We start from the raw sequence: 21,411 nt of genomic DNA, 5'->3' as shown, positions 1-21,411 counted from the left end.
TGTGTGTGCATCTCCGTCTCTTCGTGAGTCCATTTGGGTCAAGATGGCACCAACCTAGTGGGCTTCTGTAAGGGTCCAGAGCTTCTACAAGGGTACCTGGAATCGACAAATATCCTCACTGACCAGGACAGCAGGCTCAGTGTGGGAGCAGAGCGAGGTCTTCCCTGAGTGGCCCCCAGGGTGGTCTCTGGGTGCTGAGGGTAAGTTGCTGAGATGAGAGACCCACCCCTCTAGGATCAGAGCTCCAGGGAAGGGAGGCAGGGGCCCCCTGCAGCGGGAAGGCACGTACAGCAGGCCCCCACCTCGGATGGGGAGGGAACATATCAGGCACTCGGGTCTCCGAGTGGCTCCTGCCCTTTGTCTGTCCATAGGCTGTATCACCTGAGTCCTGCAGGCCCGAGGGCCTCAGTGAAGCCAGAGCCTGTGTCAAGGGTGATCCCAGGCAGCTGACATGATTGAGGGGCCACGGCACCCAGAGGCAGGCCAGCGGGGTCAGGCCAGGAAAGACCCAGACCCTGCATCAGTGCATCAGGCTGCTCTGTGTCAGATCCCTTCCCAAGGAGGAGAGGCCAGGGATATGGAAGCTGAGAGTGACATGGGGCTGGAGAAGGGTATTCTGAGCAGGAAGGTGTCACCATGGGGTCATTAGTGAGTGGGGTCACAGGGCCCAGTGGAGTCGGGGAGCGGGTAGGAGTATGTGCCCTTGGACAGGGGACTGTCACATGACCACGGATGGACACAGCTGAATTCAGCTTTCCCAGCTGCACACACAACTAGATGCCCTCGCCTGGGACTCTGGTCCCCAGCAAGGGCACTCACTGGGTCAGACCCTTTCTCCTTAGAGTCTCTTGTGCATTTCTCCCCAGGGCTACTCGGACCTGAGGGCCTGTCCTCCGAGAAGCCACAGATTTAGCACCCGGCTGTGTCTCGGACCACCCCACTGCCCCCCAGCCTTGGGCCAGGCCATCCTGTCTACAGAGGTTCTGCCAGAAGAGTGCTTTCACTCCCCCGATTCACCAGCCGCCAGGCTCCTGGGGGCCACCTTCTCAGCTCCCTGTCAGGGCTGCTGAACTAATGAGTCTTTTAATTGGTTGCTCAGAGAGAATCAAAGTGGGAAAAAAACAGGCAAAGCAAAATAAAACGTTCCTTTCGGTTTTCCACGAGTGTGGGCACGAAAACCTTATGGTTCTCCCGTGAGACCCTGGACAGCGGGTGCCCACCCCCAGGGGAGGGGAGAGGCAGCGGTGGGCACTAGACTGAACAGCCAGTGTCTGTTCGGGCCAGTGTCACTGTGTCACTCAGCTGCAGCCCAGGGCATCCTCTGCCGACCCCCTGTGCCAGCCCCACTAGGGAGGGCCTGAGGATTTCATCATGAGCTCAGATTATCATCAAGTACAAGGGGGAGTGAAGGGAACGTTATAAGCTCTCCTTTTAATAATGAATCCCATTTCCTCTTGCACTTGGTTTTCTTGCAACAGATGCTGTTGCAGAAAGTAGAGCAAAATGGAAAAGACAAAAAGGCGAGTAATTAACTCGGCCCCAGAGCCTTCTGGGCAGATGTCTGGGAGGGCAGGGCAGGGTGCCTGAGGCCCGCCCACAGCGACTCATATGTCTGGATGATTCTCAGCTTGGCTCGGTATTGGGGAAGCGTGGAGCCGCCTTCCCGCTGTTCAATAACTGATGACCATTTTTCTCCAATTAAACTGAGATTGAAGGATCCTCAGACGTAGACACCCAAGGAAAATAATTAGTGCTTAAAATGTTAATTGTGCTCAGATGTGCCTTTGCCTCTGGAAGCTGTCTGCAGGCGAGCATGCAGGAAGGCAGTCCTTGGTGGGAGAGGGCCCTGCCACTGCCCAACTGGCTGGTCTTCCCAGGAACCCCAGAGTGGGCAGCCCGAGTACTCATCCTATCCATGTGAGGCCAGTAGTGATAACTCTGTGAGACCTGCTGTGAGGCCCTGCCTGGCCAGCCCACTGTCCCCAGACACTGGCAGGCAGTGTTGCCTCATGGTTAGAACAAAGGCCTGGAGTCAGCCAGGTCTGGCCTGGCCCCTGGCTCTGCCACTGACAGGGCCAGCAGCCTGGATGCCAGCAACACAGGTAACCTGAGACTCATGCGCTCAAGCAAAACAGCACAACCTCCCCTGCAGAAGTGCATGAGACACCCTTGTGTCCTCAGCACCTTCCAGGCCCCAGGTAAGTAATTCCCCAGCCCCCTTTCATCAGGACCGGGAAGACTGGGGGTAGAGGGCTGTCACTGTATTCTCTCCTTGGGGGCTGTGCAGGCTGCTCCCCGCAAGAATGGTTCTTCCTCGGAGAGGAAGGGATGTGGGAGCCACCCACACCTCCCCACAGCCACGTTCCCACCAACCAGCTCACCAGCTAGGGGAGACATCTTGCTGCCCCGGAGAGGATCCATCCCACCTCGGGTGCTTCCTGCTCATATATTTCCACATGCGCGCCCCAGTTCCTCTCTCTGCGGAGACGACATGCCTAAGAGGCTTAGGCTCCTTCATGCCATGCATCCCAAAGAAATCCACTTAGAAATTCCGTGTTCCCTGATCCCCCACATAATAAGATTCCTTTATCTCTTGTTGTCATGGGAAGTATATATTAACTGATTAATATTAATGTGTTGGCCGATTAATATTAATACCAAACCGGTTCGTACTTCACAAGGCAGGGCTCTTGATGAGCGCTGCGGAGCCCAGACAGCTGTCGGGTTCTGGCAGATCCCAGGAGAGGCGCTGACCCTCTCTGCCGTGCCTGGTTACGGACACCGTGTCATTAGCAGTGTCTGTCAGAGCTGGCGTGGAAGTGTGTTTGGACTCTGAGCGTGGCAATTAGAATCCTTGCCATCCAGGATAGCATATTTTATCATTTAAATAGCATTTTCACTTTCTCTTAACATATTTTCCCAGTAACATTATTAAATTAGGTGATAAAAGGTTATTTCTTGCTTTTGAAGTTGAAATACATTACCATTATTCCTTAGCTGCCCGGAGTTAGAAAGGTTTCGGTTTTCTATGTTCTGAAGTTTTCATTATCAAAATTTGCCACACTTTATAAAACAGACAACATTTTTTTTTTTTTGGCCTTTGTTTTCATCAAAGATAGACAGAAGCTTTGTCTCTGGACATACTGGAGATTGCTCTCCGCGTTTGGTGGAAAGGGTCGTGCTGTCTTCTGAAGCAGCCAGGATGCACACTCAGGGCCCAAGGGGGTCAGAGGGGGTCCTGGGTTACCACTGCTGCTGTACGCTGGCCACCTCCTGAGTCTCAGGGAAGCCAAAACTGGTCAGGGGCTGGGCTTTCTGTCCATCTCGCTCCCGGGGAGGGCACAGCCACAGGCTGCATCGTTGGCCAGTGGGGCTGGGCTGGAGCCTGCCTGTGTCTGTGTAGCTTCCTTGTCCCTCTGTCCCCTCTCCAGCTACCCACCTGTCCAGTCCTCGCCCAACCCCCATCTCAAGTCCTTTCCCTGAGTGACATGTACAGCCTGCTAGACATCAAATAGGTAACTAATGAGGACCTGCTGTGCAGCACAGGGAACTCTACTCAGCACTCTGTAATGACCTATATGGGAAGAGAATCTAAAACAGAGTGGATATGTGTGTGTGTTGTTCAGATGCTAAATTGTGTCTGACTCCTTGTGAACCATGGACCGCAGCACACCCTGTCCTTCACTGTCTCCCAGAGCTTGCTCAGACTCATGTCCACTGAGTCAGCGTGGCCATCCAACTGTCTCATTCTCTGCTGCCCCTTCCCCTTTTGCCTTCAACCTTTCCCAGAAGCAGGGTCTTTTCCAATAAACGGTCTCTTCGCATCAGGTGGCCAAAGTATTGGAGGTGCAGCTTCAAGTATATGTATATGCATAGCTGATTCACTTTGCTGTGCATCTGAAACCAACACGACATTGTAAGTCAGCTGTGTGTGTATGTTGGTCGCTCAGTCTTGTCCAACTCTCTGCAACCCCATGGATTGTAGCCCATAGGGCTCCTCTGTCCATGGCATTCTCCAGGCAAGAATACTGGAGTGGGTAGCCATCCCGTTTTCCAGGGGATCAGCTATACTCCAATTAAAAAATTGTTTTAAAAAAATCCCTCCCCCAGACCTCAACCCATTCACCCACTATCCACGTTCCATCCATGTCCACCAACTGTTTCCCCACCATCCACCACCACCACCCACATGCCATCCTCTGCTCATCCCACCACTATCCTCTGCGCCACTCACATGCCATCTCCCATCCATCACCTGTGCTGCATCACGTCTGACGTGGAAGACATCCTGTGTGTATCACATGAGCCTTCCCCCCGCCCCGATTTCCCCACCCACACCTCCCAGTTAAATGTGCCGTGAGCAGCGGCTGGAACCAATACGTGGTCATACATCACTTTGCCCCAGTGCTCAGCATCCCTGAGTTGCCTCTTGTCATGACCTCCAGTGGCACTGTAGGCCATTGGGCTCTTCTCAGAACAATCTCTTTGCCTAGAAAGAGAGTGCACGGACCAGAAGAGCCGCTGTGTTCCCATGCAATGAGCAGTTGTTGTTTAGTTGCTAAGTCATGTCTGGTTCTTTTGCAACCCCATGGACTGTAGCCCACCAGGCCTCTCTGTCCATGGGATTTCCCAAGAAGAATACCATTAGTGGGTTGCTATTTCCTTTTACAGGGAATCTCCCCGACCTAGGGATCGAACCTGCATCTCTTGCATTGTCAGGTGGATTCTTTACCACTGAACCACCAAGGAAGCCTGAGGGATGAGCAGACCTCTCCCCAAAACTTTACCCCAGTCCAGCCTCCTCACATCACCTTTCCCCCAGTTTGACGCCAGGGACAGGATCCATTTTACCAATATAAAGGCTTGTGCTCTCACAGATTTCTGGCCAGAAGGGAGCTTCATTTGGGCTGGTGGAAATGGTCCAGGTTGCTTTGTGGCTGCCCCTCGAGTGTTCCCCCTCTTGCATGCCATCTCCAGCCTCTGCCCTGCTCCCATTCACAGACACTGGGGGCACCGGGGGTGGCGTCCCTGACTTCACCTGAGGACTCTGACTTCAGCTGACCTCAGGACTTCAGCTGAGGACGGGAGCTGGGGAAGCAGGGCTGTGGAATTCTTCTTGAGCCCAGGCTGGGGTCCTGTCTAAGCCTTGAGGTTGACTTCAGTCTCTCTGTACTCTGTTCTGAAGGGTGAGGTCTCCAGAGTGTGTGTTGGGCAGGGGTGGGAGGGGGTGTGTGGAGAACCCCTGTCTGCAGATCGTGAGTGAGAGATGCCAGCCAGGGGCACCTGTCTGCAGTGGAATCAGCCCTCATTCTACCCAGGAGCCTTGCCCTGCAAAGTGATCCTAGCCTGGCCCAGTCAGGTCCTCTCTTTACCCAAGACAGGGCTGCAGACTGGAAAATGGCCCCAATGTGTTCCAGATGCTGTTTGATGCGCAGAGGAGCAATGTAGCCTCCAGAAGCGTGCATGGATTCCTGGGCCCTGACCTCAGTTGGTTCATGTTCTCAATCGGAGAGAGTGGATTCCTGGGCCCCGACCTCAGCTGGCTCTTGGTCTCAGCATGGGTGCAGCAGGGCAGACAGTGGCTGAAAGCTGGAGATGATATTCTCGGGATGTCCACCAACCATGAGCCTCCCCCAGTACCCAGCATGATGGTACCTCCCTGTGAGTTTCCAGCTCTTCCAAAATCTCTGCCAACTCCAGCCACAGATTCTCACACAAGTCTTGGGCATTCAAAGCCTGATACCCGCCTATCCAGGTGCCCCTCTGCCTGATGCCTTCCAGACACTCCCTGCCCCACATATGCTGTTACACAGCAGCACCTCATTCTGTAATCACCTCCCTAACAAACAGAAAACATGCTCGTCGCCGTTGTAAGCATCCCTGGTGTGATTTATTGCCATCATCACAATATTTTGTTTGGAGCTGTAAACCTCCAGACATAAATCAAGTCATTAGAAGGAATGACGTTTAATCCTGCAGAAAAAGCCTCAGTGGGCTGAGCTGTTCTCACCCAGCCAGCGAATCATTCATTCTAGAGAGGATGGCTGCAAACACGCTAACGCGGGTGGGCCCTCCTCACCTCTGCTGCACACAGATGTGGAAGGACGGAGGCCTGAGTTGGGCTGCTTTTGTTTTGTGGAATTGCACATTCTCGACTGCAAAGTGATGCCTAAAACACGTGCCCGGCAATCCAGACAGGAGTCTTAATTCGGAAGGAAATGCACATAGCCGGGAGGGGCCAAGTCTGTGCCTGTGATCTATGCTCGTCGTCCCGAGAGCAGCTGCTGGTTGGACTTCAAAGGAAGCAGACAAACAGCTCAGAACATCTTCTTCAGCTCTCTGTTCACAGTGACCCTTGCCACCCTTCGAGCAGCTATTACACGGGGACCGTGTTCTCTTTGCAAAGTGGGCAGGTCTAATTTCCAGGGCTTTGCTGCTGATTCGCAGGCCAAGGCTAAGAGGAGAACTGAGCCTTGAAGGGAATGTTCAAGGACCTCAGACAGTGCCTGCCAGGAATCTGGCAGCCCCCGCCCCACCCAGGCAAACACAGACATCACGTTCCCTGCAAAGGGTGCCTCTCAGAGTTAACATGACATCCCCCAAATGCCAGGAGGATCAGATGTCTGTGCTCCCGAGGACGGCCTGGGGCTGCTGTGGTCAGCCCCTTGTCAGCCCAGTGTGGTCCATTGCTGATTGGACCTCTGGGTGCTGAGCTGGGAGGAGCCAAGGGCTGACCAGCCAGAAGGGAGAGAAAGTAGGTTTTAGCCAGGTGTCCAGGGAAGGGGCATCTCCACAGCCAGCCATTGCCAAGGTCAGGGTTAATGCCTTACCTCTTGGAAAAGTGATAGTCACTCAGTCGTGTCTGATTCTGCAACCCCATGGACTGTAGCCCACCAGTCTCCTCTGTTCATGGAATTCTCCAGGCAAGAATACTGGAGTGGGTAGCCATTTTCTTCTCCAGATCTTCCCGATCCAGGGATCGAACCTGGGTCTCCTGCATTACAGGCAGATACTTTACCATCTGAGCCACGAGGGAATCCCTAAAAGTGTTAGTCACTGAGTCATATCTGACTCATTGCAACCCCATGGACTGTAGCCCACCAGGCTCCTCTGTCCATGGGATTCTCTAGGCAAGAATACTGGTGTGGGTATACATTCCCTTCTCCAGGAGATCTTCCCAACCCAGGGATCAAACCTGGGTCTCCTGCATTGTAAGTGGGTTCTTTACCATTGGAGCTACCAGGGAAGAAGAGCTGACCAAATCCTCGGGTCAGAGACTTCCTGAGCTGCTGGTGGCCCAATCCTTGACTGGACCAACTCCACTTCCAAGGACCTGTCTTGAGGTTCTGTTTAGCTGTGAATTGCATCTCTCCAGACCAATGGCAGAGAACACCTGGGTTGACTGCCAGGGTCCCCTGCCTGCCCTTTGCCATCTGTGAGTCACCAGGAACTCCATTCTGCTCAGGGACACAGAGGATGGCCTCTGAAATGCTGCTGCCCCTTAAGGGTCTTGGCTGGGCTGGAGGAGACCCTAGAGACCGGATGGGCCTGGGTGGTGCTGGAATCAAGGCCAGGGACCCCTCTGGGCATGATCAGTGGCCATGCATGGCCATCTGGGGCACCCTGCTAAGGACCAGCGCTTCCATCTCTGAGCCCCTGGGCAGCGCTCTGTTGGAACCCGACTCCCCCAGGGGGCCTGAGGCGCCTCCCTTACCGAGCAGCCCCTGCAGCAGTTGGGGGCGGGGGGACACTTCAGGGAAGCATCAGCTAGAAGGATTTGCTTTGTCGCTTTTCAGGGTATCGCAGGCAACAGCCGTGACGGGTCTGACAGCCACAGACCAGCTCAGTAATTGACGCGGCGGCCGGATTGTCACATCCAGAAGCCGGCCAGAACCAGATCGATCATTATCTTGCGGTCGGGCCACCGTGGTAATGAGGCTGCCCCGTCGGCAGCCTCCGATGACCTGACTTGGCTCCAGTGAAGAAGCGTCTGTCACAGGCCTGGGCCAGTCGGTGCGGTTGGCATTCTTCCTGCAAACAGGCAGCCCCTTGGTGGGCCGACTGCAGCCTCGGGCTCCAGAATGACTCCCTCATTTTTATTTTCTGGTCACCCCAGATGGAAACTCACCAATATTTAAGCCAAATTAGGCCCTTTCCTGCAGAGCTGGCTGGAGAGCGGTCACCAGGGGCCCTGACAGCCAAACAAGAGGAACATTACATCCATCCATTTAACCTGGCCACGGCTACTCAGAGCTGAAGCCGTGGCTCCCCACAGGCTCAGGACAAAGGCAGGACTCGGGCCAGGCTCACTGCCGGGGCTTCAGGTAACTGGCTGCCTCAGCGCTGCTCTCTGTCCTTGGAAAGTGCTGGTCCCACACTGTCACTGACCCCCAAGAATCACAAATGCGCCCCCACTTATACACCTGCTAACCCTGTCCTCCCTTCTTCCCCCTCCTTCAGCTGTAAATCCATCTAGCTGATGCTTCCTTGACGTGCTCCCCCCACCTGCTGCAGGGGCCACTCGATGAGGGAGGCACCTCAGGCCTCCTGGGGGAGTCAGGTTCCTACAAAGGGCTGCCCAGGGGCTCAGGGATGGATGCACTGGTCCCTAGCAGGGCACCCCAAATGGCCATACATTGGCAATCATGCTGATCGTGGATATCTGCTGTTGGGAGACCCATTGGCATCTCAGACTTGGCCAGGATCTGCCTCCCTTTGCGGGAAGGGGCATCAGCATCCACCCACTGCTCAAGTAAGAAGCCAGCATCCCTGACTCTGCTCCCGGTCAGTCCCTGGGTCCTGCTGATGCAGGGAGCCAGCTGGTACCAGCCCAAGAGGTCCCAACTCCACATTCACACCTGTAGCTTGGAATCTGCCATGGTAGGAGTATTTATACCACGGAAATCAGCAAACACTACCAACTAGGCTCCTCCCCACCCCCACTCCACCACCCCCGGAGCCAGTGGTTAAACCTTAACCAGCACGCCCACTGCTGACTATTCCTCCTGAAATAGTCTTCACATCTTTCTCCACTTTAAGATTTTTTTTAAAGGAACATCTTTATTGAATATTACAATACTGCTTCTGTTTTATGTTTTTTGGGGTTTGGGGGAGTTTGGATGTGAGGCATATGGGATCTTAGCTCCCCAACCAGGAATCAAATCTGCACCCCCTGCATTGGAGGGTGAGATCTTGTGCACTGGACCACCAGCGAGTAAGATCCCTTTTCCTCCATATTCGGCCATCCTCACCTGGGTCCAGGCCTCAGACATCTCCGCCCGGACAATGGCAACATTCGTTGACCAGACTTTCTGCTCTGTTTTCAACTCTTCACCTCAGAATGACCCTTAAATTCACAATAACGCTCAGCTTAAACCCCTTCTAGGCGTCCCCTCAGGGCTTAGGAGAGAAGCGAAGGACCTTCTGCCTTTGCCCTCTGCAGCCTTGGTCCTGCCGTTTCTTGACGCCCTTCCATGAAACCTGATGCCATGGTGCAAGGCCACCAAAGTCTGCCCGAGATGCCCTCGTTACCCACGTTTGGACTTAGTTGCTCAGTCACATCTGACTCTGCGACCCCGTAGGCTATAGCCCACCAGGATCCTCTGTCCGTGGAATTCTCCAAGAAAGAATACTGGAGTTGGTTGTCATTTCGTACTTCAGGGGATCTTCCCGACCCAGGATTCGAACCCGCATCCCCTGTGTCTCCTGAACTGCAGGCAGGTTCTTTACCCATGGGGCCATTGAGGAAGCCCAGGTGCCAATTAATTGTCACTACCTGAGGGAGACCTCACCTGATGCCCTGGGATTGCTGGCATCCCCCACCACATGCTGCCTACCACATCCTAAATTGCCCCCTCACACATGGAAGGCTGCTGTTCAGTGCCTCACCTCCTCACTAGACTGAAAACTCCATGAGGGCAGAGCCATGACTGTCTCGTTCACAGCCAAGACGCTGTCACCGGTGCCTAAGACACTGCCTGGCACATGCAGTGCTCGGTGTGGGGCGAATGGACAGATGGTGGCCGCCTGTGTGACTGTGACTGTCACAGGTCTCATACTGCAGGGGAGGCAGGGATGGGGGCCGCCAGGGGCCACTGTGGCTTTGCTGGCAAGTGTCATGAACTGGGTTCTTTCTCATCTGCAGCAGCATTCACTCGCTCCTGCTTATCCTTCCAGGCCCAGGTTGAATACATAAAAGGAAGAAAAAAGCGGGACTTGCTCTAAAGCATGTGCCACATGTGAACTGTGCCTGGATGTGAACACACCCTCCCCACCCAGCGCAGGCCAGAACACACAGCAGGAAGCACACAGGTGCACTCGTGGTGAAACACAGCACAAGACCTACCAACTCCTGCTCTAATCGATGTGCACACATGGCAGTGCAGCTGCGTATGCATGGCATGTGCACGGGGGCCACACCCCCACCCCCAGACACGATGGAGTCACCCCAGGCTCGGACAGAGGGGAGCCTCAAAGTGGGAGCTGAGGACCCCTCCCCTGAGAACAGGCAGGCACACAGACGATGCTCAGAGACACCCCTCCCCCAACTGGGTGAGGGACAGAGGTGTGGGGGTGAGCAGCAGCACAGCTGTGAGCTTTGCAGACCAGCTAACAGGCTGGCTGGTTGACTGACAGGCAGCTCCGATGCGCCACACTGACAGCTCCAAGGGAATTCACAGCCAAGGCTGAGCCGACAGGGAACTACTCAGCTGAATCGTGGATCCTAATCACAGAGGCGAGGGGATGGAATCACTAAACAAAGCAAGGAGCAGTCAGAGCCGTCAGGTGCCCATCTGCCCAGGACGGGAAGATTTCCGCTTCCCTCCCCCGCAGGCAGGTCCCAGAGTCCCTGCGCTGGTGCAGGAGCTGGGCTCAGGGAAACCCAGGCGCTGCAAAGGTGCCCAGGTGATGGGAGCATCACGAGCCGGGGACCTCCATCCTCTGAGCTCTCTCTGTGCCCAGCACTGTGCATCACTTCATTTACACATTTGCAGACCCACAAGATAGGTATTTTCATCCCACTTACCAGATGAGGACACTAAAGCTCAGGGAGGTTAAGTCACAAAGCAGTGTTCTCATTTTCTTTTTTTCCTCTTTTTACATATACTGACTTGTGTGTGCATGGTCAGTCATGTCCGACTCTGCGACCCTATGGAGTGCAGCCCGCCAGGCTCCTCTGTCCATGGGATTTTCCAGGCAAGAATACTGAAGTGGGTTGCCATTTCCTCCTCCAGGAATCAAATCGATGTCTCCTGCATTAGCAGGAGGTCTCTTTACCACTGACCACCTGGGAAGCCCTTTAAATATACTGAAAGTCTCTCAATCATGTCCAGCTCTCACAACCCCATGCACTGTAGTCCATGGAATTCTTCAGGCCAGAACACTGGAGTGGGTAGCTTTTTCCTTCTCCAGGGGAACTTCTCAACCCAGGGATCGAACCCAGGTCTCCCGCATTGCAGGTGGATTCTTTACCAGCTGAGCCACCAGGGAAGCCCAATATACCGACCCTTTGTTAAAAGCTGTGACTCGGGGTGCAGTCTCTCGGTTAAGGGAGAGGAAACCCTTGCTCAAGTCTGGGCCAAGGGTCAGGGGTCACTGTGGGACCCCACTGTGAGTTTGGTTGTCTCAGAACAACTTGAAGCTCCCCCATCCAGAGGCTGAGGCCAGAGGACAGGGCCCTGCAGGGCCACCCACCGTCCTGCCTGGGAGCACGTTTGGCCTGACCCCTGCCTTTCCCCAAGGTCCAGGTTCTGACCCCAGAGCCATCCATCTTTGGGTTCCAGCAGCAGCCGGCACCTTTGTCTGGGCGCCCCCCCCTCTCCTGGAGCCCCATTTTCGTGCCATGGGCCCTGGGGGCAGCAGAGATGGCAGGGCTGTGCGCTGAGGCCCTAGCAGAGAACTTAATGAGTTGAATGTTCCAGTGAACACAAGTGAGAATTTAAGGCCCTTTGGTGAGGCTTCTTCCATCTGAATTCTGTGCCCTCAGTCCAAGCTGCCCTCTAATTGCTGAGAGTGTTTAAACTTCCATTTTGCATCAAATCTGCATATATTAACAACCGGCCCAGAGGAACAGAGCAGCTCACAAGTAGGCAGACAGAGGCCAGAGGGGGTTTGGCAGGGCTTGCCCCTCCAAAGGGCAGAGCCTGAGCTGGTAGGAAGAGTCAGAGGAGGAATGGCCACCATGGGGGCCCAGAGGCAGGCCCAGCCAGGGGCCCCCCAGGTGGCAGTGGGAGGCAGCCAGCTGAGTGTGTCCTTGCTCTGACCACCCAGACCCCCAAACCCCGCATAGCCTGGGTGGGTGGACAGACCCTCGGCCAGGGCAGCACATGTCTCCATCCAGCCACTTGGCTGGCAGCTGCCACCAGATGCACAGACCCTCCCCAGGCTGCCAGGCTGAGCTGGAGAAGCCCCGCTGGGGGTTGGTGGACTCCAGCCAGAACCCTGGAGAAGCCCAATACCCATCCCCCACTCCAGGGCCAGCTCTCAGTTCAGGCAACATCAGCTTTTCCTCAAGCATTTATTGAGCTCCTGCTGTATGCCAGGCCTGGTGCCAGATGTTGACACAGTCCTTGTCCCAAGAACACAGAGAACTAACACAGTCCTTTGTCACTGATTGGGCCACCCAATCCTGCAGCACAGGTGTTCCCTCGCCTCCTCTGGGCAGTTCTGGCCAGTGCTCTTAAAGCCCCCTGAAGTCACTCCCCCTTCCCCCACTATGAGCTTGAATTGTGCCCACTTCCCGCCAAAGAGGTTGAAGTCTCAACCTCTAGTACCTGTGAAGGTGACCATAATATATATAGGGTCTTTGCTGTTGTCATCAAGATGAAGTCATTAGGATGGGCCCTAATTCAGAATGTCCAGGACTTTGGCCACCTGATGCAAACAGCTGACTTGTTGGAAAATACCCTGATGCTGGGAAAAACTGAAGGCAAAAGAAGAAAAGGGCAAAAGAGGATGAGATGGTTGGATGGTATCACTGATTCAACAGACATGAACTTCAGCAAACTGGGAGATAGTGAGGGGCAGAGTCAGACACAATGACTGAGCAACCAAAAAATTCAGAATGGCCAAGGGAGAAGAGACAAGTAGACAGGTACATAAAATAATCATGTGAAGATGGAGACGGGGGACTTCCCTGGTGGTACCACAGTCAAGACTTTGCCTTCCAATGCAGAGGATGTGAGTTCAGTCCCTGGTTGGGGAGATAAGATCCAACATGCCTCCTGGCCAAAAGACCACAACACAGAAGCAATATTGTAACAAATTCAATAAAGACTTACAAAGATAAAAAGATGGAGGCAGAGATTGGATGTAAACTGCTGCAGCCAAGGAGCATCTGGGGCAGCCAGATAGCTAGACAAGGCAAGGAAGGATGCTCCTCTTGAGCATTCAGAGGAAGCAGGGCCCTGCTGACACCTTCATTTCAGACATCTGGCCTCCAGAACTGTGAGAGAATAAATTTTTGTTATTTTTAAACCAGCTAGCCTTGTGATACTCTGTTAGAGCAGCCCTAGGAAATTAATATACCTCCTGTGAGGGTCAAGTTTATATGTCAACTTGACTAGGCTATGGTGCCCAGATAGTCAGACACCAGTCTAGATGTTACTGGGAGGGAATTTTTTAGATGTGATTACCTTTAGATCAATGGACTTTAAGTGGAGTTCCCTAGCGGTCCAGTGGTCAGCAGTCTGCTTGCCAATGCAGGGAATACAGATTTGATCCCTGGTCTGGGAAGATCCCACATGCCATGGAGTGACTAAGTGCCCACGCACTGCAATTACTAAAGTCCATGTGCTCTGGGGCCTGCGTGCAGCAACTGCTGAGCCTGCTTGCTGCAAATACTGAAGCCCATGCACCTACAGCCCATGCTCTAACAAGAGAAGCCACTGCAATGAGAAGCCTGTACAAAGAGTAGCCCCTGCTCACCACAACTAGAGTAAGCCTGAGTGCAGCAACAGAGACCTAGCACAGCACCCCCCAATCCTTCTCATTAATTAAAAAAAGAAAATAGACTTCAAGTAAAGCAGATTACCCTCCATACGTGGGTGGGCCTCATCTAATCAGTTGAAGGCCACAGGAGGAAAGAAGGCAGGAATTCTGCCTCCAGACGGCCCTCAGACCTGAGCTGCACCATCAGCTCTTCCCTGGATCTCTAGCCTGTTGGCCTGCCCTGCAGATTTCACCCAAACCCCACAATCACAAGAGCCAATTCCTTAAAATAATCCCCCTGCTATATGATATACAAATAATGTGTATGTATATATATCTATATATCTCCTATTGGTTGTTTCTCTGGAGGACCCTGATTCAGAAACCTTTCAGATTTCCTGTGGAGTACAGCCTGGCAGCTCCCTTGGGGTTTCCTCTCTGACCGCAGTGGGAAGGCAGTACATGTGCCCTGGTTGCGTTTTTTTCCTGCCAGCATCCCAGTTTCACACCTTGTAGCTCATCACCGCTTGTGTGAGGTCCTGCACACTGGCCAGCTGTGCAGCTGCCCCAGAGCAGGGAGGCCTTTCTCCTGGCATGCATGGTAGGTGTCTATTTCTTTCTAATTGGGATGTGGAAACAGCAGAGCAGGTGACGGCACTCATTCCCCAGAGGCAGCTGCCAGGGAACCTGGGGTGCGACCGATGCCTGGAGGCTGATTCTCACACATGAGGGAACCAGGCTGCAGTGGGGGATTTGCCTTCAATGTCCCTTCTGGCTCCCTCCAGCCTGAAACCCCTAGAGTTCCTGGCCAGATGGGCAGCATAAGTGGATGTGTGGGCATGGGGATGTCCACCACGTGGGCTCAGTCACTAGAAGAGCCAGGCTGTGGGAAAGGAGCCAAGGAATCCCAGCTCAGTGCAGAAACCTCTGGGGAATCCAAGGACCATGAGTCTGAAGCTCCCGACAGGGCAGGGTCTTTGAACTTCCACTCGTGTCCTGTGGCCTCTCCAGTTCTCTCCCATCTCTGCCCCACTTTGTGGGTCTGCTCCTTTGGGATGGCCATGCTTTCCCCAAGGTTGCAGTGTTTAGAGTGCCAGGACCCTCTCCCCACTGCCCGTCAGGGCCCAGGGCTAGAATTTGAGCAGCCAGAATAGCAATCACTCTCCTCAAATGACCCACCTGGGCTAAGGGGTCAGGGGCTCATGAGGCAGCCCTTTCTAAGTACTTGGGTCCTGTTTGGACCCACATCAGTGTTGCCTGTCTACACAACCTGACTGAAAGACTGGTTTCCAAGCCCTACCCCCAGTGGGTCCTGGGCATCCAGGATTGTGGCTTTTGAATGCAACCCAGCAGGTCTCCCTCTTGTAATTCAGAGAGGAGTGGTGGGCAAGGGACCCTCCCCTCAACAGCCCACATGCTTGAAACCTCCCCTCCCCAGCTCTGCCTCAGGTCCAAGCTGCCTGGCCTAATTATAGGAAACTGGCCTCACACACTCTCACATCAGCCTCTGCCTCCCCTTGGCAGGTAACCAGAAAGCTTTTTCAGCCAGACGCTCAGAAGAAAACCTTCAGCCAATGAAGAGCTCACAGTGTGGAGCGCAGTTGGCAGCCTCAATAACTCACGCCTTGTTTATTCTCACCGATGCTCACTCTTATCGTACTGCATGTGTTTCAGCCGCTCTGCGAATGTCCTCTGTCCAGAGACAGAAAGTGGTTGTTTATTTCTTACTGTATGGGGGGAGAGGGCTCCCTTAAAGGTTGTTAATATTATGCTGAAGGGAGAGGACAGGAGACTCAGACACTGAAAGGAGAGTGCATACATGACTGGCCCTGGGGGTTCCTGTCGCAGAGTGAAGGCCGGGGACAGGAGATGAGAGGCAGCAGATGAGAGGCAGCGTGGTGACACTGGATGGAAGAGAGGGCGGGGCTGTGGCTTTCATTAGCGTTGTACACCTATTTGGGGGCTTGGCAGGTGGTCTTATAGTGAGGCCAAGCCCCCTCCAGGTTCCCCATGGCATGGGTTCCAGGGCCCCTGGTGGCAATACTTTCCTGGTTGTGCAGTAGAGGCTCTTCCCTGGCTGGCTCCCCAGAGCTGTCCAGGGTCCTGAAATGCAGTCCTCTGGGGAATGCACAGACCACCGCCCCCCTCCCCCAAGTCTCAGATGCCCAAGACATCTCCTAGCTGTCACATCTTAGAGCTGCAGGTGGTCTTTGTTTCAACCTTTATCTGAGCAGTGCATGTAGAGCTACTTCCTTGATGGAAAAAGTAAGGACACTTAGCCTCTGGCCAATGGGGCCATTTCTGTTACATTCCATTGTTAAGTTTCTTTATTCCAAAGTGACCAAATGGGATGGGCTCACAGTCTTTGCAAACAAGCTGCCATAAGTTTAAGGGTCATGACCATTCAGCTTGTGGCAAACTCAAGCTCCATATAAAATCTGTTATTGGGTTTTCTACAAGGTAATCCTTTTTTTTTTTCAAGGGGGGCAATTTCGGCCAGGTTGGCTTTGTTGGGGAAAAGTGCCCAAAAGGTCAGGAGACTCATGCAGCCCTGGGCTCTGTCAGCAAGAACTTTATTGCCAGCCCGCACTCAGAGCTCTGGCCTGACCAGCCTTGGAAAGCCCTTAGGCTCAGGGCCCTCTTGTGAAGTCTGCACAGATAAAAATGGGTCAGGCCTCACAGTCCACCACCCTCCAGGCTGAGGGAATGGTGCCAGTGGGAGGTCATGGCTGTAGAGGCTGTGACCTCTGCAAGCACATCCTTGTCTCACTTTGCCTGCTGGCAAGATGCCTTCTGTAAGTGGCTTCTCAGCCCCACTCTCGGCCAAATCTGGCATGACTCATTTGCTCCAGAAAAGGAATATAAATAAGCACCATCGCACCCTGACAAGCTGACAGGATTGACAAGCAGAGTAAATTCCCGTATCTGAGACTCTGAGGAGGAGAGGTGATTTAACAGAGCCAGCTGCCGTCACCAGAAGAAAATAATTAAGGAAACCCGGCAGTGTGGAGGAAAACTGAGTGTGCAGAGGGGCCCTTCTGGTGGAGGGATCTGTGATCATCAGCTGCAGGAGGAAACCCGCACGTATCAGCTGGAAATGAGCTTAGGAAGCTCATGCTGGGGACAGGCCACATGAAGAAAGAGTGCAGCGGGGGTAGGAGGTGGCTAGCCAAGGGAAGGAGGCTGTGGGCTGACTGGGGGATCCTGGTGAGGGGCTTAATTTTAGAGGCTTCTGCCTCAAGGTCAAGCACCCACTGCTCACACCCCACCCTCCTGAGGGGTGCGGTCAGTTCTACATGGAGCTTCCCTCTCTCCATGGAAGAGCCAGGAAGGCCTGTATCAGAGCTGACCCATGCACACACACACACACACACACACACACACATATAATGCTCATAAGCTGGGAGATGCCCAGAAAGGTGTGGACACTCGGCCCTTTGCCCAGGGAAGGGTCAGTCCCTGGACAAAGAGGTCAAAGAAGAGCACTGTGGCAGATGAAAGATGCAGTGTGACAAGCTGTGCCTTCACTTGCACCTCTTTGGGGTCTTGGGAAAGGTCCTGGCAGGCTCAGGGAATTTAGGTTTCCCAAACCAGAGGTGACCTCACATCCTCCCACTCTCACTTGCTGATGAATGAAGAACTGTGGGCACATCCTCAGACTGAGCAGTATAAGGCCAGGGTCATAGCAGGGGCTGAACCTGTAAAACTAGACCTCACAAAGAATCGGCAGAGTCCCTGGGTCAGGGACAGAGAGCCTGGGTGTCCCCTGGCCAGCTGGGCTCCAGACACTGGAACTCTGCGAGTGCACAGGCACAACAGGGGAAGTGTCTCCAGAACAACCCCCCACCCCCACCCCCAAGCAGCAGCCAGAACTCAACCAGGTGTGGCTTAGGCAGTGCCCCATTGTGCCAGCTGGGAGCTGGAGCTCTCCGCTTGTTTAAAGGATCGTTGGTTCTGATTGTGACTGTGGCTTGTGGCAAAGCCTCAGAGAAGCCATGTCCACTCACATGGCACAGGAGCGGGAAGAGCCCAATGCCTCCGTGGCCCGGTAGGGATGGGGAAGAAGGCCAAGACTCCTAAATAGTGCCGCCTCCTTGAAGGAAATCCTCTCATCCTCCCAGGACCTCCCTTCAAATGGGCCAAATCCTCTCTTCTTGGCCAAAGATTTGCCTCTCCAAAGCTTACTTGTCCTGAGTGACCCCAGCCCCAGTGCAGACAAAGCAACTCCTTGGCGGGGGGTGGGGGGGCAGAGGGGATGATCCAGGGTGTGGCCAGTGATGCACTGATCTCTCTCCATCTCCCCCTTGTCCCCAGTAAGGGCTTGCCTGCAATCAGTCACTATGTGGGGCTCTCCTCAGCCCTTTGGAGGAAACCAGGGTGGGCAGAATGAGATCAGCTCACCCTAGAGCTCCAGGACCAGCTAGTGGCCCAAATTGCAAAGCAGATGCCGAGGTGAAGGAACTTTCCAGAGCCAGTGGGGAGGCCCCAATCCAAGGGGAATGAGTCCACTCCCAGACCTGTGTGCCAAGTACAGACACAAGTGTGCCATATTCACAGAGCCAGGACATAGAAAGAAGATGGATAGATCTTCCTGAAGGGGCCCTTCCGTGTGTCTTAATGACAGTGTGAGGTGGGGGCAGCCTGTGAGGTTCCCAGCTGCTCCATTGAGCAGGTATGTGGGCGGGGCACCGTCTGGACTCTCCAGGTCACACTAGGATGTAGGATGCTCAGAAGTGAACATCAGGTGGGAGCCGATGGGACCAAGTCTTTGCTGCACCCCCACTCTCCACATGGGTCAGAGAAGTGGAGAGGCATTTGCACCGTGCTTGCCTCTCCTCCTGGCCCCCTGAACTGTTTTTTCATCAAGCTCACACCAAGTCCCCTCGAGCCCAGGCGCCCACAGTCAGGAACCTACAGGCAGGTTCCACTGCTTACAGGAGACCACGTGGTACTTCCACTGCCAATACTATCCTCTCTGTTTGCTTTTTAGGAATAAAGTTCAGCATCAGGCCACAGCAGCCGCACAACGTGAGTTCTGAGAGTTTGATAAATCTCAGCATGGGCGGCTTGGGGAAGGTTGGGGAGGCCAGGGAAGAAATTCAGAGCTCACATTAAATCCATTCTTGGAAAGAAAAATGTGTCCTGCCTTTCCCAGGAGCCTTGGGAACAAAGCCGGGGACCTTGGACCCATGAATTTCCCTTTCCCGTGGATGGCGGCTCCCGCCTGTGCTAATAGAAGCGTTAAATCTGAGCCTGGTTCCTTCAGGCCACCAGCTCCCCCTTCGCCTCCTGGCCAGGAGGTTGTTCCTGGGAGACCTGCGCCATCTAGTGGCCAAAATAACACTTGCTCCCCGCCCCCAACCCCCAACCCCCGCCACACACACACCACGACTCTTGAGGGGAGACGGGGCTCTGGGGACTGTATGCGGGCTCAGACCAAAGGGGTTGCATCCTGCAGGGCCAGGCTGTCCCCTTCGCCCTCATTTGAGAAAACCTCAGTCCACAGAGGAGGCAGGGACCCCGGCCTTGGCGAGTGCCTGGTCCCGTGGGAGCCTTAGTGCCCAGCCAATCTGTCCATGCTACTAACCAACCTCTCTTCTCGCCCCAGGACCTCCCACCAGGCAGTTCCCAGGATGGTCCTTTTAAGGCAGCCACGGAGAGGGTTACCCGAGACTTGTCCAGCCGCGCCCCGCGGGGCCTGAGCCTGCGGATGTCCCAGGACCCTCAAGCTCAGCTAAACGTGGGGGCCCGTCTGCGACCCCGGCAGCGCCGCCGACGGCTGCTTATCAAGAAAATGCCGGCTGCGGCGGCCCTCCCAGCCAACAGCTCGGCCGGCACGTTGGCCCGGCCGGCCCCCGGGGCCCTGGACGGCCGCTGGGCCAGACTGCGCGAGACCCAGCGGGAGCGCAAGCGGGTGATGCGGGAGGCGTGCGCCAAGTACCGCGCGAGCAGCAGCCGCAGGGCGGTCACGCCCCGCCACGTGTCCCGCATCTTCGTGGAGGACCGCCACCGCGTGCTGTACTGCGAGGTGCCCAAGGCAGGCTGCTCCAACTGGAAGCGCGTGCTCATGGTGCTGGCCGGGCTGGCCTCGTCCACCACCGACATCCAGCACGACACCGTGCACTACGGCAGCGCCCTCAAGCGGCTGGACACCTTCGACCGCCAGGGCATCCTCCACCGCCTGGGCACCTACACCAAGATGCTCTTCGTGCGCGAGCCCTTCGAGAGGCTGGTCTCCGCCTTTCGCGACAAGTTCGAGCACCCCAATAGCTACTATCACCCCGTCTTCGGCAAGGCCATCCTGGCCCGGTACCGGGCCAACGCCTCTCGGGAGGCCCTGCGGACGGGCTCCGGCGTACGGTTCCCCGAGTTCGTACAGTACCTGCTGGACGTGCACCGGCCGGTGGGCATGGACATCCACTGGGACCATGTCAGCCGGCTCTGCAGCCCCTGTCTCATCGACTATGATTTTGTGGGCAAGTTTGAGAGCATGGAGGACGATGCCAACTTCTTCCTGAGCCTCATCCACGCGCCACGGAACCTGACCTTCCCCCGGTTCAAGGACCGGCACTCGGAGGAGGCGCGGACGACATCCCGCATCACCCACCAGTACTTCGCCCAGCTCTCTACCCTGCAGCGGCAGCGCACCTACGACTTCTATTACATGGACTACCTGATGTTCAACTATTCCAAGCCCTTTGCAGACCTGTACTGAGGTACGGGGCCAGCCCCACCCACTCACCGGTCCGCAGGGGCATCCCACTCCTCCTTGGGGCCTCACCTGGGAGCAGAGATGTACCCAGAGCAACAGGGCTCTGAGGGTGGCGCAGGCCCTTCGGCGGGGGGACAGAGGCCCAGGCCTTGGACCAGACGCTGGCCCTTGTCCCATAACCCCCTTCCGTACTCCTCAAATAAGGAAGATGCTAGGGGCTGGGGGGGAGGGCGGTGACCTGGACACTCCAGAGTCCCGGCTGCCCACACCCAGCTCCGTGAAGAGTCAGGATGACCAGGGATGACCAGGGAAGTCTGAGGCCCAGCGGACGAGGGCCCCAGCAGTAAGGGATTTCCCTTAGCATTGCCTTGAACCAAACCGCAGGGTTTGCAGCTTTTCTATGACCCAGGGGGGAGTTTCCCTTGGAATGAGGTTTGAAATAAAGCACATGGTTTCCAGAGCAGGGGTGTCTATACTTTGTGTGTTGGTGCGGGAGCACAGGGACCCTTCCCCGGGGCTTTCTGGGTCTCTTTCTCCCTTGGGAGGATAGTGGGAGCCAGGCACCTGCAGGCCCCGCCCAGGGCATGCGCAGAAGAAGCAGAGGCCCCAGCAGTGCCGGTTCAGGGCCCGCAGTAGCGTCTCCACCCAGGCTCCCAAGGCCAGGACGCCACCAACGAGGTCCTGAGATCTCAGTACCGGCACACTTCATCCTGAAAGAAGACAGACCTGTCCCCTTGGAGGCCCTTCTATCAGTGCACTTTGTGGGGGCT

General features: G+C 55.1%; 1 protein-coding gene across 4 annotated transcripts in view; it reads left to right on the top strand.

Annotated features, from left to right (window-relative positions):
* CHST8 (carbohydrate sulfotransferase 8) overlaps window positions 1–21,102 on the top strand; it is a 145,335-nt gene extending 124,233 nt beyond the window's left edge. For 3 of the 4 annotated variants that reach the window (XM_027515981.1, XM_027515982.1, XM_027515983.1), the window contains 2 exons: window positions 18,920–18,957; window positions 19,538–21,102. In XM_027515981.1, coding sequence (XP_027371782.1) covers window positions 18,920–18,957; window positions 19,538–20,644 — 1,145 coding nt within the window. In that variant the 3' untranslated portion in view covers window positions 20,645–21,102. Of the gene's footprint in view, window positions 1–1,660; window positions 2,199–18,919; window positions 18,958–19,537 lie in introns of those variants that run through there. The other variant, XM_027515984.1, reaches the window with a different exon arrangement.
* The last annotated feature ends 309 nt before the right edge of the window (window positions 21,103–21,411 follow it).

Source organism: Bos indicus x Bos taurus, chromosome 18 (assembly GCF_003369695.1).
Source record: "Bos indicus x Bos taurus breed Angus x Brahman F1 hybrid chromosome 18, Bos_hybrid_MaternalHap_v2.0, whole genome shotgun sequence".
In the NCBI taxonomy this organism is placed as follows: Eukaryota; Metazoa; Chordata; class Mammalia; order Artiodactyla; family Bovidae; genus Bos; species Bos indicus x Bos taurus.
This window is presented reverse-complemented; position numbering and strand designations above follow the sequence as displayed.